Genomic DNA, 14,357 nt, shown 5'->3' on the forward strand with positions numbered 1-14,357 from the left:
TCCGCTTCCTTAGGGTGCGTTTCTGGGAGTGGAATCATTGGGCCTTACGTAGGCATTGCTAAAGTGCTGTTAAGACAGGTTCTATCAATTTATACTACTTTCAAAATGCCTGTTTTGCTCCATCTCTGCCGATACTGGGAATTATTATGTTTTTAAAACTTGGGACAATTTGGTAAGCCAAAATGGCTTCTCATGATTTTAATTTGTATTCTGCTAATTTTTTCTGAGGTAGCAACTTTTTTTTATGCACTACCTGCCCGCTTGTGTTTTTCTAATTGTGCGCCCGCCACCTCTGCTCATTTTCCAAGTGGGCTGCGTGTCTTTTACTTCCTGTCGCGTGAGGGCCTTTTCTATAGCAAAGACGTTAATGATGCCGCTTCCTGTCGCTGACATTCCTGCTGGCTTGTTGTTTGCCTTTGAGCTTCGTGCTGGCAGGTGTTTGAGGACCAGAACTTTTTATTGGTAGTCTTTTTCTTCCTTTGCTTTTATAATTAAGTTGATTAATTTTCATTTTCTACTTATAAGCAACGTGACACTTAGTTTACAGCAAGGTTTGGAGGAGTATGAACAGGTGCGCCATCGACCCCGGATTCACTGTTATTGATTGCTGCTGCTTTGGTTTTCCCTCCTGTGAGTAAATAGAAAACAGGACTTGATCTTTGGTTCTCAAAAGTGTCAGCTTTGGTATTTAAGGTCCAAAGGTTATAAAGGTTTTCCTGCTGCTGATGTCGAGCTGCCGCACCATCTGCCTGCAAAACACAGCTCGCCTCACCCCTGCCCGCTCTCAGCCCGTCTCCGAGATTTCCCACCGTGGAGGACGTGGCTTTCTAATGATGTCATCTCTCTCTGCTCTCAGGTCCCGTGACTTCACGGTGTCCTCATGCACGCCACCGACTCCGTCCTCTCCTCCCTCACATGCTCCTCTCAGTTCCGTAAAAAGACCAGTCTACTCTGCCCTTCTCCTCCAATCTTTTTTTTTTCCCTCTAGACTGTAAAATGGGGGTGGGAGAGGGGAGGAAATAAACTGACACAGAGATCACAGAGGCATTTCCTTGCAGTTAGGACCAGCCTGCGCAGTGGGGGCCTTGGCCTTGGGGGGCCAGTGCCTGCATGATGTCCAGCCCGTTCCCCTTGCCTGTGGGTTCCGACTTCCAGGAGACCGTCGTGTGTGTCCAGGAACGTTACATCTCATTTCGAAGAGATATTCTGCCAACCCATATTTAGTGGAGATAATTGGTTATTTCACTTTATTATTATCTACTGTAATTAGATATATTCCCAGAGTGGAAGGTAGTTTTCATTTTCTGTGAGAACTCTTAAGTGGGCAGATGTGTTTTACTGGGGGTGTCGGGGGCGGGGGCAAGAAACCAAAGCTGCAAAGCTGTTGATCCCAGGAGGTGGTAATAGATACACCTCTGCTTTGCACCTGCTCCCTCATGGTTCTAAGTCTCCCCCCAACCTTTATTTCCCATGTTTAAAATTATAAAAGCAACCTATCGGTACAAAAAGAGTTTTGAAAAAGTAACCCATTGGGAACCCCACCACCCTATACATTATTTTTCTCTTTCTTTCAATATTTATTTTGAGAGTGATTGAGCGGGGAAGGGGCAGAGAGAGGAGGGAGAAAGAGAATCCCAAGCAGGCTCCTTGCTGTTAGTGCAGAGCCCAGTGTGGGGCTCGAACTCATGAACCATGAGATCATGACCTGAGCCGAAATCAAGAGCTGGATGCTTCACTGACTGAGCCACCCAGGCACCCCAAATAATTTTTTAAAAGATTTTTTCTATTTTTAAGTAATCTCTGCACCCGCTGTGGGGCTTGAACTGACAACCCTGAGATCAAGAGCTGCACACTCCACCGACGGAGCCAGCCAGGCGCCCCAGCACTATCGGTGGTTTTCCATGCTGCTGTATGATTGGGGTTTTTCATGGCTGCCGTAGTAGTCTGTCAATCGTTTCTTCGTTCTCTGTTTGGGACCTTTAGATGCTTTTGTGCGCGTTTGTCTCTTTTGTGTTGTGTAATAACGCTGCATGTTTCTGTGTACAGCTTTTGGGAATTTTTGTTCTTAGGATAACAACATTGGCACTGGGGTCCCTGGACCCGAGCATCTGTCGCGTAACGGGCTCTGCGCAGCCGCTCTCCTGCTCTCTCAGAGCCGTGTCATTCTTCAGACAGGTTCTCGGGACAAACGTGTAAGGAACACGAAGGGCGGCGAGGCTCTGGGACGCCGCAGCAGATGCAGGGTCTGTGGGCCGCAAGAGGGAGAAGGTGGGGTTTTTCTTCCTCTTTCCAGCAGGCTCGAGCCCGCTAGCCTCTGTTTCATCTACGGGCGAGTGTCACGGGAATTTCCCGACAGAGGGCCTCTGTCCTAGGGCCCCGGGTTTCTTGCCACAGTAGTGCCGTAGTTCTCCTTCTCCAGAGCGCGAAGGAGACAGGTGGATCTTCTTGTCTTTCTGTATGAAGCTAAAACAGAATTCGAGGCTTCCCTGAGACTGTTCTCTGGCCCATTTGGTGACCATTCGGTTGGTGTTCTGGGAATCACCAGCCCCTCACGTCCAGTGGTGCGTTCAGCAGCCAGTAACAGTTTTAGGTGAAAATTCAGGCATCAAGCAGACACTAACTGGAGAAAAAAGGGCCTGGGAGATGATACAGTTTGCTGGAGTTTATTTATGAGACAGTCAGCATAAATCCTGGCAGTAGCAAATCCTCTTGGATTTGACTGAATTCATGTAACAAAAAACCAAAGGTATACAAAATTAATGATTAAACAGTAGGAGGCAAATTAGCAGACATTACAGCCAACTGTCCTCTATAAATCAGAAGATTTCTAAAGAAAGGAGGTGCTGAGCCCTGCTTTTTTTTTTTTTTTTTAAAGGTCTCCATGATTGGGTTTCTACCAGCACACGTGTTTCGGGAGTAATGATAATCCCTCAGAAACTGAGGGGTGCGATTTGAGCACTTTCTCCCTTTGGCTGTGCAACCAGCTGGGGCTCTCCAGGCATTGCTGTTAGGGCCAGCCAGACGGGCCCACCACTGCACGTGGAAGCTTCTCTGTCCACCCATCCCCCAAAGTCCCGGCATTTTGGAAATCTTTTGGGGTAAAAATGAGGTGTGGGGTTCACGTATATGCACCCCAGCTGTGTGCTTGTGCGTTAGTGTGATGGGCATGTGATGAGGATGCCGGACAGAGTCCAGGGGGACCCGGGGGTCACTGATTCTGTTCTGCTTCTGTCGTAGCCCCTGCCAGCGTTCAGCCATGGGGGATATGAAAACTCCAGATTTTGATGACCTTCTGGCTGCCTTTGACATCCCAGACCCCACCAGCCTTGATGCCAAGGAGGCCATCCAGACCCCCAGCGAGGAGAATGAGAGCCCCCTCAAGCCCGCAGGCATGTGCATGGAGGAGAGCGTGTCTTTGTCTCACTCAGGATCAGCCTCCGATGTGCCGGCCGTGAGTGTCATTGTCAAGAACACCAGCCGCCAGGAGTCGTTCGAAGCGGAGAAGGACCACATCACTCCTAGCCTCCTCCACAATGGGTTCCGGGCCTCGGACCTGCCTCCAGACCCCCCCAACCTGGGCCACAACTGTGGGAAGTTTGACTCCACTTTCATGAATGGAGACAGTGCCAGGAGTTTCCCTGGCAAGCTAGAACCTTCCAAGTCAGAGCCGTTGCCAACCTTTAACCAGTTCAGTCCGATCTCCAGCCCAGAACCCGAGGATGCCATCAAAGATAATGGGTTTGGAATGAAGCCCAAGCACTCTGACGGTTACTTCCCACCCCCTCCTGGGTGTGGGCCTGTGGGGGGCCCAGTCCTGGAGGCTCTGGCGAAGTATCCAGTCCCAGAGCTGCATATGTTTGATCACTTTTGTAAGAAAGAGCCCAAGCCAGAGCCTCTGCCCCTGGGGAGTCCGCAGGGACAGGAGCGAGGGGGGCAGAAGGTGGGGGAGCCTCACAAGGAGCTGGATGCCAGTCGGTTCTTTGGGGAAGCTTTGGAATTCAACAGCCACCCCAGCAACAGTATCGGAGAGCCTAAGGGGCTCGCCCTGGAGCTCGGCACCTGCTCATCAGTCCCCCCTAGGCAGCGTCTGAAGCCAGCGCATTCTAAGCTGTCCTCTTGTGTTGCAGCCTTGGTGGCCCTGCAGGCCAAAAGAGTGGCCAGTGTCACCAAGGAGGATCCACCTGGCCACACGAAGGATCCCTCAGGGCCCATGAAAGAGGGCTCCAAAGGCAGCCCGAAAATGCCCAAGTCACCAAAGAGTCCCCGGAGCCCCCTGGAGGCCACTAGAAAGAGCATCAAGCCCTCCGACAGCCCTCGGAGCATCTGCAGTGACAGCAGCAGCAAAGGCTCCCCCTCAGTGGCCGCCAGCTCCCCCCCAGCAATTCCCAAAGTCAGGATCAAAACCATTAAGACATCATCAGGGGAGATCAAGCGGACCGTCACGAGGATCCTGCCGGATCCTGACGATCCCAGTAAGTCTCCTGTTGGGTCCCCTCTAGGGAGCACCGCTGCTGAGGCCCCCAGCGAGGTGCCAGAGGAGGAGGTGACGGCCTTGCCTGCGGTGGAGCGCTCTCCTGAGCGGGGTGCAAACACTGGGAGCCCCCAGGGCGACAAGAAGGGGGATGAGGGTGAGCCGAAGGCCGGCGGATCTTCGTCTCCCTGCGGCAGCCCCGGGTCTCGGGCCCCGAAGGGGGCTGCCCCCGGCCCCCAGGCGGGCAAGAAGCAGCAGAGTGCAGCGCCCTCCACGCCGGCCCCCGCCAGCCTCCTGCCCAAGGCCGTGCACCTGGCCAACCTGAACCTGGTGCCCCACAGCGTCGCTGCGTCGGTCACGGCCAAGTCCTCGGCGCAGAGGCGGAGCCAGCCGCAGCTCCCCCAGATGTCGGTGCCGCTGGTCCACCAGGTGAAGAAGGCCGCCCCGCTGGCCGTGGAGGTCTTCAACAAGGTCCTGCACAGCTCCAACCCCGTGCCCCTCTACGCGCCCAATCTCAGCCCGCCGGCGGACAGCAGGATCCACGTGCCGGCCAGCGGCTACTGCTGCCTGGAGTGTGGGGACGCGTTCGCCCTGGAGAAGAGCCTGAGCCAGCACTACGGCCGGCGGAGCGTGCACATCGAGGTGCTGTGCACGCTGTGCTCCCAGACACTGGTCTTCTTCAACAAGTGCAGCCTGCTCCGGCACGCCCGCGACCACAAGAGCAAGGGGCTCGTCATGCAGTGCTCGCAGCTGCTCGTGAAGCCCATCTCTGTGGACCAGATGTTCGCGTCCGCCCCCGTGAACGCCCCAGCCCCGGCCGCCCCTGCCACCCCTGCCACCCCCGCCTCCCCCAAACCCGGCCCGGCCCCGGGCGCTGCCAGCCCAGCCCTTCCGGCCTTGCCGCTCTACCCGGACCCCGTGAGGCTCATCCGGCACGGGATCAAGTGTCTCGAGTGTCACAGGCAGATACGCGACTACATGGCCATGGCTGCACACTTCCAGAGAACGACGGAGGAGACCGAGGGGCTGGTAAGCAGACCCTTCCTGCGCTGGCCGTCGGCCCCTGGTTTCCCCGAGCTCCATGATTGGGCATGGAGGAGAGCTCAGTGATGCGGGGGCCCTGGTGGCACCTTAGGAGTCTTAGAAGAGGACGTCTGGCTTGATGGTTAGTGACCCTCCTGAATGCGTAGTGCTGGGTGTTTCCTGGGGGAAGGGCCTCCCCCCTCCCGTACTGAGGGGAGACTCTGAAGGTTTGCCCGCTGCACCTGCGGCTGCTCCGCTGCCCCCTCTGCTGGGCGGGTCTCTGCTGGCGGCCCCCAAGTCCCTGGGAGGGGTCTGTCCAGTGGCCGCAGGAGCCCGGGCCTGGGAGAGTCCCGCACCGCGGCCGGGGCTCTCAGAACCACGTCGTCCCTGAGCTGTTCCCCAGGATCCAGCCAAGGGAGAGGGGCCTGGCACGCGGGCCGTGGCAGAAGCTTCTGGGCCTCTCCCATCTGTGTCCTCCCACTCCGGGCCGGGAAAGCGGCCACGCGTCCGTGCGTGTCCCGTGTCAGTGGCTGTATTCGCAAGGCCCTGTGAAAGTAGGCCTCCGGGCCTGCCGCCAGAAGGCGCTCTCCTTCCTCCCGCAGGGGGCCGGCTTCCCGGCCTGGCCCCGCCCCTCGCGGAACCTCCGCTGGCCGGGGTGGAGGGCAAAGCAGCTCTTGTCACTGTCATTCACCGGGCCCACGCACCTGTTTGGTGGCCCGTGAGCTCGGCGCCCCTGGTGTGCACTGGGTGCCCCTTCGAGTACAGGGGTGCTGTGGGGGGGTGGGCAGGCATCACACCCCTCCTCCAGGGGCTCCCGTGGCTCAGCGAGGCCAGGGCTGACCTCACCGCGTGAGGCGGACAGGTTGGGCTAACAAGCTTGTAGACATGGTTGCACAGACTTCCTCAGAGGGACTGACGTGGTGGTGCCAGGCCAAGGGAAGGTGCCCTGGTGACTGACCGGGACGTTCACATTGGACCTGCAAGAAGAGTTTGGAGGAGGGGGAGGGGCTGGGGTGTTCCAAGTACAGGGAGCAAAGGTGCGGGAAGGTGCAAAGTGCACCCAGTCACCGGAGGAGTGTTTGTGGAGCCCGGGCAGGTGGAGCTTGGTGGCCTGTGGACCTCCTGCAGCCCTGAGGACAGCCAGCCAGGTGCTGGAGGCTCGCTGTTGCCTCTCATCTGCGCCTTTTCTCCTCAGTTTGCATTTTGCCTCTGAGGAGTCCCACGGAGCGTGGCGCCCCCGGCCCTTTGCTCGAGGGCTTCGGTCTTCTGGCCGTCCCCCCATGGGGGACTTGGGCCAGGAGCGCCTCTTCTAGGTCATGTGATCAGATCCGTGGTCAGCAGAGCTCGATGCTTTTTCCACACTGTTCCTCGCCTGCCTTCTAAAATCCGAGCAGGAAGCTGTCCGGGGGTAGGATCCCTGGCTGACACCCTCCCGTCCTGCATCTTCTGTGTGTCGTCCTCCTCTGGCGGCGGCTGGACAGGAGGGTCCCTGGACAAGAAGGGAGAGGGTCCCCAGGAAGGCTGCAGGCTTCTCACCTCAGCTCAAATCCCTCGAATAGTCTCCTGTCCACAAGTGTGGTCTCCGAGTCCTAGGGAGAGGGTGAGGCTTGAGGTCTGGGATCAAAACCTGGCCTTGTTGGCTGGTGCCCTTAGGTCTCCGGAGACAGCACCCAGGCTTCAGGCCCGATGCCAGGAGGGGCGAGGCCGCCGGGGTGGGCTTGGGCTTGCTCTGCTCTGGCGTGGGGACCGCAGCGGCACATGCTCGGGCCTTCCGAGTTCTCCCTGGCTGTGCCTCCCTCTGCAGGGGCCACAGGGCTTCTTGCGTTCCGTGGGGCCCTGTTGGGCAGGATGTCAGCACAGAGAGACTATTTCTTCTTGGTCTTTAACTTTTAGTTAGCTGTAATGTCACTGTCACATCGAAGTCCATATTCAGATATTCCTTTTGTCAGGAAACTACCTTTATACAGTTGGACTTGTTTCCAATTAGACTCCAAACATGGACCACATGTTAACACTCTTTTGTCTTTCCTCGTTCTGGAACAGCACCATTTCCCACTCCACCCCCCCCGACCCCCCCCCCCCCCCCCCCCCCCCCCCCCCCCCCCCCCCCCCCCCCCCCCCCCCCCCCCCATGCCCTCCATATTTCTTGAACTCAGGGAGGCCCAGAGTCCTGGCTCGTCTCTGTTTTAATGATGGTCAGTATGACCCGTGAGTCCAGCTGCTGATGTTCTGATCCCTCCGTTGTAAAGTTCCCTGTCTCTCATGTAATTATTTTAGTAGCCATTAATAATTGCTCCTTGGGTCAGGAATTTTATTAGGAGTCGCAGAAGGGTGTTTTGTAGTTTTATTATTTCTTTCTCAGTTGTTAGCTACAATTCTGTATAAAATATTTTTTCCTCTTTGATGAGGGCTATTTGGTTACCTTGAAATATAGTTTATGTTGGAAAATGGGATATATACTTAATTTGTTTCCCTTAGTTACATTTTCACAATAGTGAGTCCATGCCCTAACAATCTCAAATAGTGTGTTAAGATTTTCTGGGTTTTTTTTTTTTTGTAATTTTTAACACTTATTTATTTTTGAGAGAGAGAGAAAGACAGACAGACAGAGTGAGCAGGGGAGGGGCAGAGAGACAGGGAGACACAGCATGTGAAGCCGGCTCTAGGCTCCACGCTGTCAGCACAGAGCCCAATGTGGGGCTCGAACTCATGAATTGTGAGACCATGACCTGAGCTGAAGCCAGATACTTAACCGACTGAGCCACCCAGGCGCCCCAAGATTTTCTGTTATTTAAAAAAATTGTGGGAAAATCCTCATAGCCTGAAGTTCACCATCTTCACCATTTTTTAAGTGTACAGACCAGGAGCATTAAGTACATTTACACTGTTGTGCAGTCAGTTTCCAGAACTCTTTTCATCTTGCAAAACTGAAACTCTATACCCATGAAACAGCTCCCCCCTCCCCCTCCCTCTTGCCCCTCGCACCCCCCCCTTCTACTTTCTGTTTCTATGAATGTGACTGCTCACTCTGCGTGCCTCGTACAAGTGGAGTCACATAGTACTTGTTTTTTAGTTACCAGCTGGCTTACTGCACTTACATGGTGTGCTCAAGGCTCATCTATACTGTGCATGTGACCGCATTTCCTTCCTTTTTAAGGCTGAATAGCACTCCACTGTGTGTTTATACCACCTCTGTCTCTCCCTCCCTCCTCTGATGGCTGCTTGGCTTCTATGAGTAATGCTGCCGTGAGCAGGGCGCACAAGCATCTCTGGGTTTGGAGATGCCGCTTTCAGCCCCTCTGAGTATGCACACAGACGTGGGATGGCTAGCCCAGGGGGAAACTCTCTTTTACATTTTTAAGGAGCCCTCCGTCCCCCATGCTGTTTTCCACAGCGGCTCCACCATTTCACATTCCCGCCAACAGAGCACGAAGGTTCCGATTTCTCCATGTCCTCACCAGCACCTTTTTCTGTTTTGCTTGTGTGTCTGTCTGTCTGCCTTTGGTGGTAGGCCTCCTCATGGAGGGGGAGGCCGCCTCCTCCGGTGTTGTAATGGAAGCGCTGGTTTTCGCATGTTTGGTATGTTGGGGTTGGTCCCTTTAACACGCCTTTGGTTGCGGGGCCCTGGCAGGCTGGTCCCTGCATCCTTTGGACATGAACTCATGAAGCCTGAGAAGCTTCCTTACTTTCAGCCCTCAGAAGATATCCTGGGCACATTTCTTATGCTAAACTGGGGACTGGCCATCCTTCTGAGGAGCGGGGTTCTTGCAGTGAGGACTGGTTCTCTTAGAAGTCCCATTCTGGGCACCAGAGGTGCTCGCTGGGCATGTCTGCTACTGGGCATCTGCTGTGGCCAGAGCTCAGAGGTGTCATTCCTTATTCGTATGTATGTTAGCATGTATTAACTAGTCTCTACCCTCAATGTGGGACTTGAAGTCAACGACCCCAAGATCGAGTCACTTGTTCTACCAACTGAGCTGGCCAAGTGCCCCAAATGACAGAGTTTTTATGTAACTGATTTTAGACGGAAAATTTTGGTTCCTAAGATTTTCCTGCCACACATACATATACTGACACACATTTCAAAATATCAATACCAATATTATTTCTAACATTAGAACAACTGAATAAAATTGAGGGCGTATTTGCAGTTCTTTTTGCTCTTATAATAGACCACATTAAGATATAGAGTCAAAATACACTGTGTTTCCAAAATTTTTTAACATTTTTTTGTTTTTGAGAGCTAGAGAAAGAGAAGAGGGAGGGAGGGAGGGAGGGAGGGAGAGAGAGAGAGAGAGAGAGAGAGAGAGAGAGAGAGAGAGAAAGAGAGAAAGAGAGAAAGAGAGAGAATCCAAAGCAGGCTCCAGGCTCTGAGCTGTCGGCACAGAACCCTATGCAGGGCTTGAACCCACGGACCACAAGATCATGATCTGAGCTGAAGTGGGACGTTTAACGGACCGAGCCACCCAGGCACTCCAGTGCTGTGTTTTAAAGGTCATTGGGAACAATTATTTTTTTCTATAAGGTTATGTCACTAACTCGATACATTTTCAGGTTATTTAGTTTCTGCTTTTCAATTTTTAGGAAATACTTTTGTTTACTTAGTTTAATTTTATGTTATTTGAAAACTACATGAAACATTTACGTGATCCAAACTTAAAACTGTACGACAAGGTCCACCGTGAAGTCGTGCTTCTGTCTGTGTCCCTTCCCCCACCCCACCTCGTTCCCCCCTGCCCCAATATGGGGCCATTTCTGTGCACTTTCCCTTTCTCTCTCCATGACTCTGTTTTGCACATATGTATATGCCTGTGTGTGTGTGTGTGTGTGTGTGTGTGTGTGGGCATGGGTTCTTCCCCCCTCTTACACAGAAGGGAGCAGTATACTTATTTACTATTCTGCACCTAAAGTAACACTTAAAATTTTTTTAAAAGCCTTTTTATTATGGATTGTCCCAAACAGATATAAAAGTGGACAGAATGGTATAACAAATCCTCTGCTAACAAGGATCAACTCCTGGTCCATCTCGTTTTATGTATTTTCTCACCACCCACCCCTCTGGATTATTATTATTATTTCTTTTTTGGGAGGGGGGAGACAGAGAGAGCACGAGCAGGGGAGGGGCAGTGAGAGAGGGAGACACAGACTCTGAAGCAGGCTCCAGGCTCCAAGCTGTCAGCACAGAGCCCGACGTGGGGCTTGAACCCACGAACCGTGAGATCATGACCTGAGCTGAAGTCGGACGCTTAACTGACTGAGCCACCCAGGCGCCCCTGGATTATTTTTAAACAAATCCCAGCATCACTGTATCTGTAATAGTTCAGTATGTATCTATGAAATATGAGGTGCCTCCCCCAAAACTGCAGGCCTGATATCATCATATCTCAAAATTAATCACTATGATAATTTCTTCTTATTTTCAAATCTTAATATTAAAAGTCAGATTTCCCAATATTATCACCAAGTTAGTGTTCAAGTATCTCTGATTGTCTCATTTCTTTTTACAGTTGGCTTGCTTCAATCAGGATCCAAATAAGTGCTCTACATTGCAATTTGAAAATTTCTCTTAAACTTCTTTTAATCCATAACTTTCCTTTCTCTCTGTTTTTCCCTTGAAATCTATTTGTTGAAAATATGGGGTTGTATGACCTGTAGAGGCTGCACCTTCTGGATTTTGCTTTTCCTGTCTTCCCCAATGACTTGTCCCTCTGAACCACCCCTCTGGGCCCAGGTCAGTGGCCCCGGCGGCGAGGAGCCAGGAGCCACTGCAGTGGTTTCCTTCTGACCTAGAAGGGCCCGCCGCGGCCTCCCCTGGGCCGTGCCCGCAGAGCGGCAGGGGGCGGCGCCTTGCTCCCCCCGGTTCTCTCCCGGGTCTGGGGGCGAAGGAGCCGCTGCCGTTCTGCCCTTTCCTGCAGGTGTGTGGTCAGCTGAGGCTCGGGACACCCCCGAGGGGGCACACGGGGCTGAGGGAGTGGACGCTGGCAGGTCCACTCAGTCCACCTGCCCCGGGGGCTCCTGAGAGCCGACCGGGTCTGCTCTGGGAGTCCCTGAGCTGTGGGCTAGAGGTGTCGAGCAGGAGCAGGGGACTGCCTCAGCTGGGGGGGGTGGGGGCGGGAAGGCCTGGCAGGCCTGGCAGGGTAGTGGGGCTGAGACTTCAGGAATGGCTGGGGCCTCCGGAGAGGAAAAGCTGGTCTTCTGCTCAGCCCGAGGGAGGAAAGGCTCACAGTCCCAGAGGCAGGACTGATCTTTGGGACGTAGCATCAGTTCTGACTTGAGGAATAAGGTGAGAGGCAAAGCTTGCCTGGGCGTCAGGATCGACACTTGTCACGAGGCCTGGGGGTCCCGAGTACCCCAGGAGGGCGGGAGGAGAGGGCGGCCGGGGGAGGGGCTGCTCTGACCCGTGTTCTCAGAGAGCCAGGCGGTGGTTGGAGTCGTGAGCGTGCGGCGCCTGCGCGAGCTGCTCTCTCCGTGTTCTCTCCCAGACTTGCCCGGTGTGCCAGATGCTGCTGCCCAACCAGTGCAGCTTCTGCGCCCACCAGCGGATCCACGCGCACAAGTCCCCCTACTGCTGCCCGGAGTGCGGGGCCCTCTGCCGCTCGGCCTACTTCCAGACCCACGTGAAGGAGAACTGCCTGCACTATGCCCGCAAGGTGGGCTACAGGTGGGTGCCGCCCCGGCCAGGGCCCCCGGGCTCCCGCCTGATCGCACAGCCATGCTGGTACCGAGGCAGACAACGAGAATTAAACGTTAGAAAGCAGCTTTAAAGGAGAAGGTTTGGGGAGATTCGTTTGGCTTTTATTTATTTTTAAATTAATTTATTAGTTTTTTTAGAGACCGAGTGCGAGTGGGGGAGGGGCAGAGAGCGAGGGAGACACAGAATCTGAGGCAGGCTCCAGGCTCTGAGCTGTCAGCTCGACATTGGGCTTGAACTCATGAACGGTGAGATCATGACCTGAGCCGAAGTCGGGCACTTAACCGACTGAGCCCCCCAGGCGCCCCTAGTTTGGTTTTTAAAAGTATATAAAGTTGATTTGCTGATAAAGTTACTGTGTTTGGCGTATTAAATTTAAAGCACCAGCATGATAATAAATCTCCTAATTGTAGAATTTCGGGTGTTCTCAATTCCCGTTAACCAACGAGACTGGGAGATGCCAGGCTCGAAGGGCTCTGGTGTCTTCATGTTGATCAGTTTTTGTCAGTTTGTTAGAAACCAGCAAAACCTGAAAATGGAAAAAGTGATCAGTCTCTTAGTGACACCAAGACAACTCTATTTTAAACTGAATCCCCCCCACCATGTCAAATAAATGTAGGCAAGAAGTCATTTTCAGGAAAAAGATCAAAATGGGGAAGAAAACTCCCTCCCAAACTCATTGGTCTGTAACTTTTACATCAGCTCAGTCAGCCCCCTTTACTGATTTATTACTTTTGAGGGTTTCTACATCTTCTGATGTTTTACTTTATAACTTCCACATCTGAAAGTTAATTTAGTACAAATAAAAAAAATTTTTTTTAATGTTTTATTTATTTTTTGAGAGAGAGATAAAGTGTGAGTGGGGGAGGGGCAGAGAGAGGGAGACACAGAATCCAAAGCAGCTCCAGGCTCTGCGCTGTCAGCACAGAGCCCGATGCAGGGCTTGAACCCACGAACCGCAAGCGAGATCATGACCTGAGCTGAAATGAGAGGTTTAACCGACTGAGCCATCCCAGTGCCCCCTATTTATTTATTTTGAGAGAGAGAGAGCATAGCATGGGCAGGAGAGGGGCAAAAAGAGAGAGAGGGAGGGAGAGAGAGAATCCCAAGAAGGCATTCGATGTATGGGGCTCACAAAACGTGAGGTCATGACTTGAGGCGAAATCAAGAGTCTGATGCTTAACTGACTGAGCCGCCCAGGCACCCCAATCTCGTACAGATTTAGTAATGTTTTCTTCTCTTTGGTATTTAAAAAAATGTATTGATTTAGTTCACTTAATAACTTTCTGTTCAAGTACTGATTGCCTTCAGGAGTGTGCCGGACACCCGGGAGGCCTTTCTGTCGAGGGCGGTCAAGATGAGCTGGGGGTGGTGAGAAAAGAGACCAGGGTGTTGGAAAGGCCAGGCCCAGGCAGGACCTTGTAATCCTTGGCAGACATTTAGATTCTGTCCAGTGGACAGCGAGGGGCTGTGGATGGATTTGTAGCAGGGCAGGGGTCTGGGCAGAGCTGTGCCCAGGAAGGCCACGCTGGGGGGCCGCTGTGTGTGTTAGGGCAGAGCCCGACGCCGCTGAGAGGCTAGTGTCATAGCGCTCCGGCTGAGGCCGTGGGCGTGGAGGCTGCAGGGAGGGAAGCGTTAGAGCTTGAGGGTAGCTGGTAGACGGGCTGAAGGTGGGGAGGGCGAGTGGCGACTCCCAGGCTTCTGTCTTGGTGGAAGCATTTCGAGATGTAGACTAGGGCCTTGTGTGTGTTCTGGGACTGGAGAAGCCGACGGCACGGGGAGCAGGAGAGCAGGGGTACACACAGCGCTCGCTGCCGTGTTGCAGAGGAGCCTGTTTGGCAGCACCCCAGGCCACTGTTTCCTTCTAACTCTCTGCTCCCAACGTGGGGCTCAAAGTCGCGACCCCAAGATCAAGAGTTGTGTGCTCCACCGACGGAGCCAGCCAGGCGCCCCCCAGGCCACACTGTTAAACCGAACACCTGCATGTGTGTTCTTACAGTGTTGTGTAACATTTGAAAATACCTTCCCAACTCTGACTTAAGTGTGTGCTGTTTGCTCCAAGATCAAATACAACCCAATAAAAATGCAAGCAATACTTAGGTTTTTATCTTTGAATCTTAAATCCAAGGGATTTCCAATAGCACAGAGGGATTCGTGGCTTTTTTTTTTTTG

General features: G+C 53.3%; 1 protein-coding gene across 1 annotated transcript in view; it reads left to right on the forward strand.

Moving 5' to 3' along the window:
• The window catches only part of ZNF592 (zinc finger protein 592), a 35,179-nt gene that overhangs the window by 10,070 nt on the left and 10,752 nt on the right, over positions 1-14,357 (forward strand). Inside the window, exons 3-4 of the mRNA XM_029950461.1 lie at positions 3,238-5,500; positions 11,977-12,155. Of these exons, the coding sequence (XP_029806321.1) occupies positions 3,238-5,500; positions 11,977-12,155 (2,442 nt within the window). The remainder of the gene's footprint in view (positions 1-3,237; positions 5,501-11,976; positions 12,156-14,357) is intronic.

This window comes from Suricata suricatta, chromosome 9 (genome assembly GCF_006229205.1).
Source record: "Suricata suricatta isolate VVHF042 chromosome 9, meerkat_22Aug2017_6uvM2_HiC, whole genome shotgun sequence".
Classification (NCBI taxonomy): Eukaryota; Metazoa; Chordata; class Mammalia; order Carnivora; family Herpestidae; genus Suricata; species Suricata suricatta.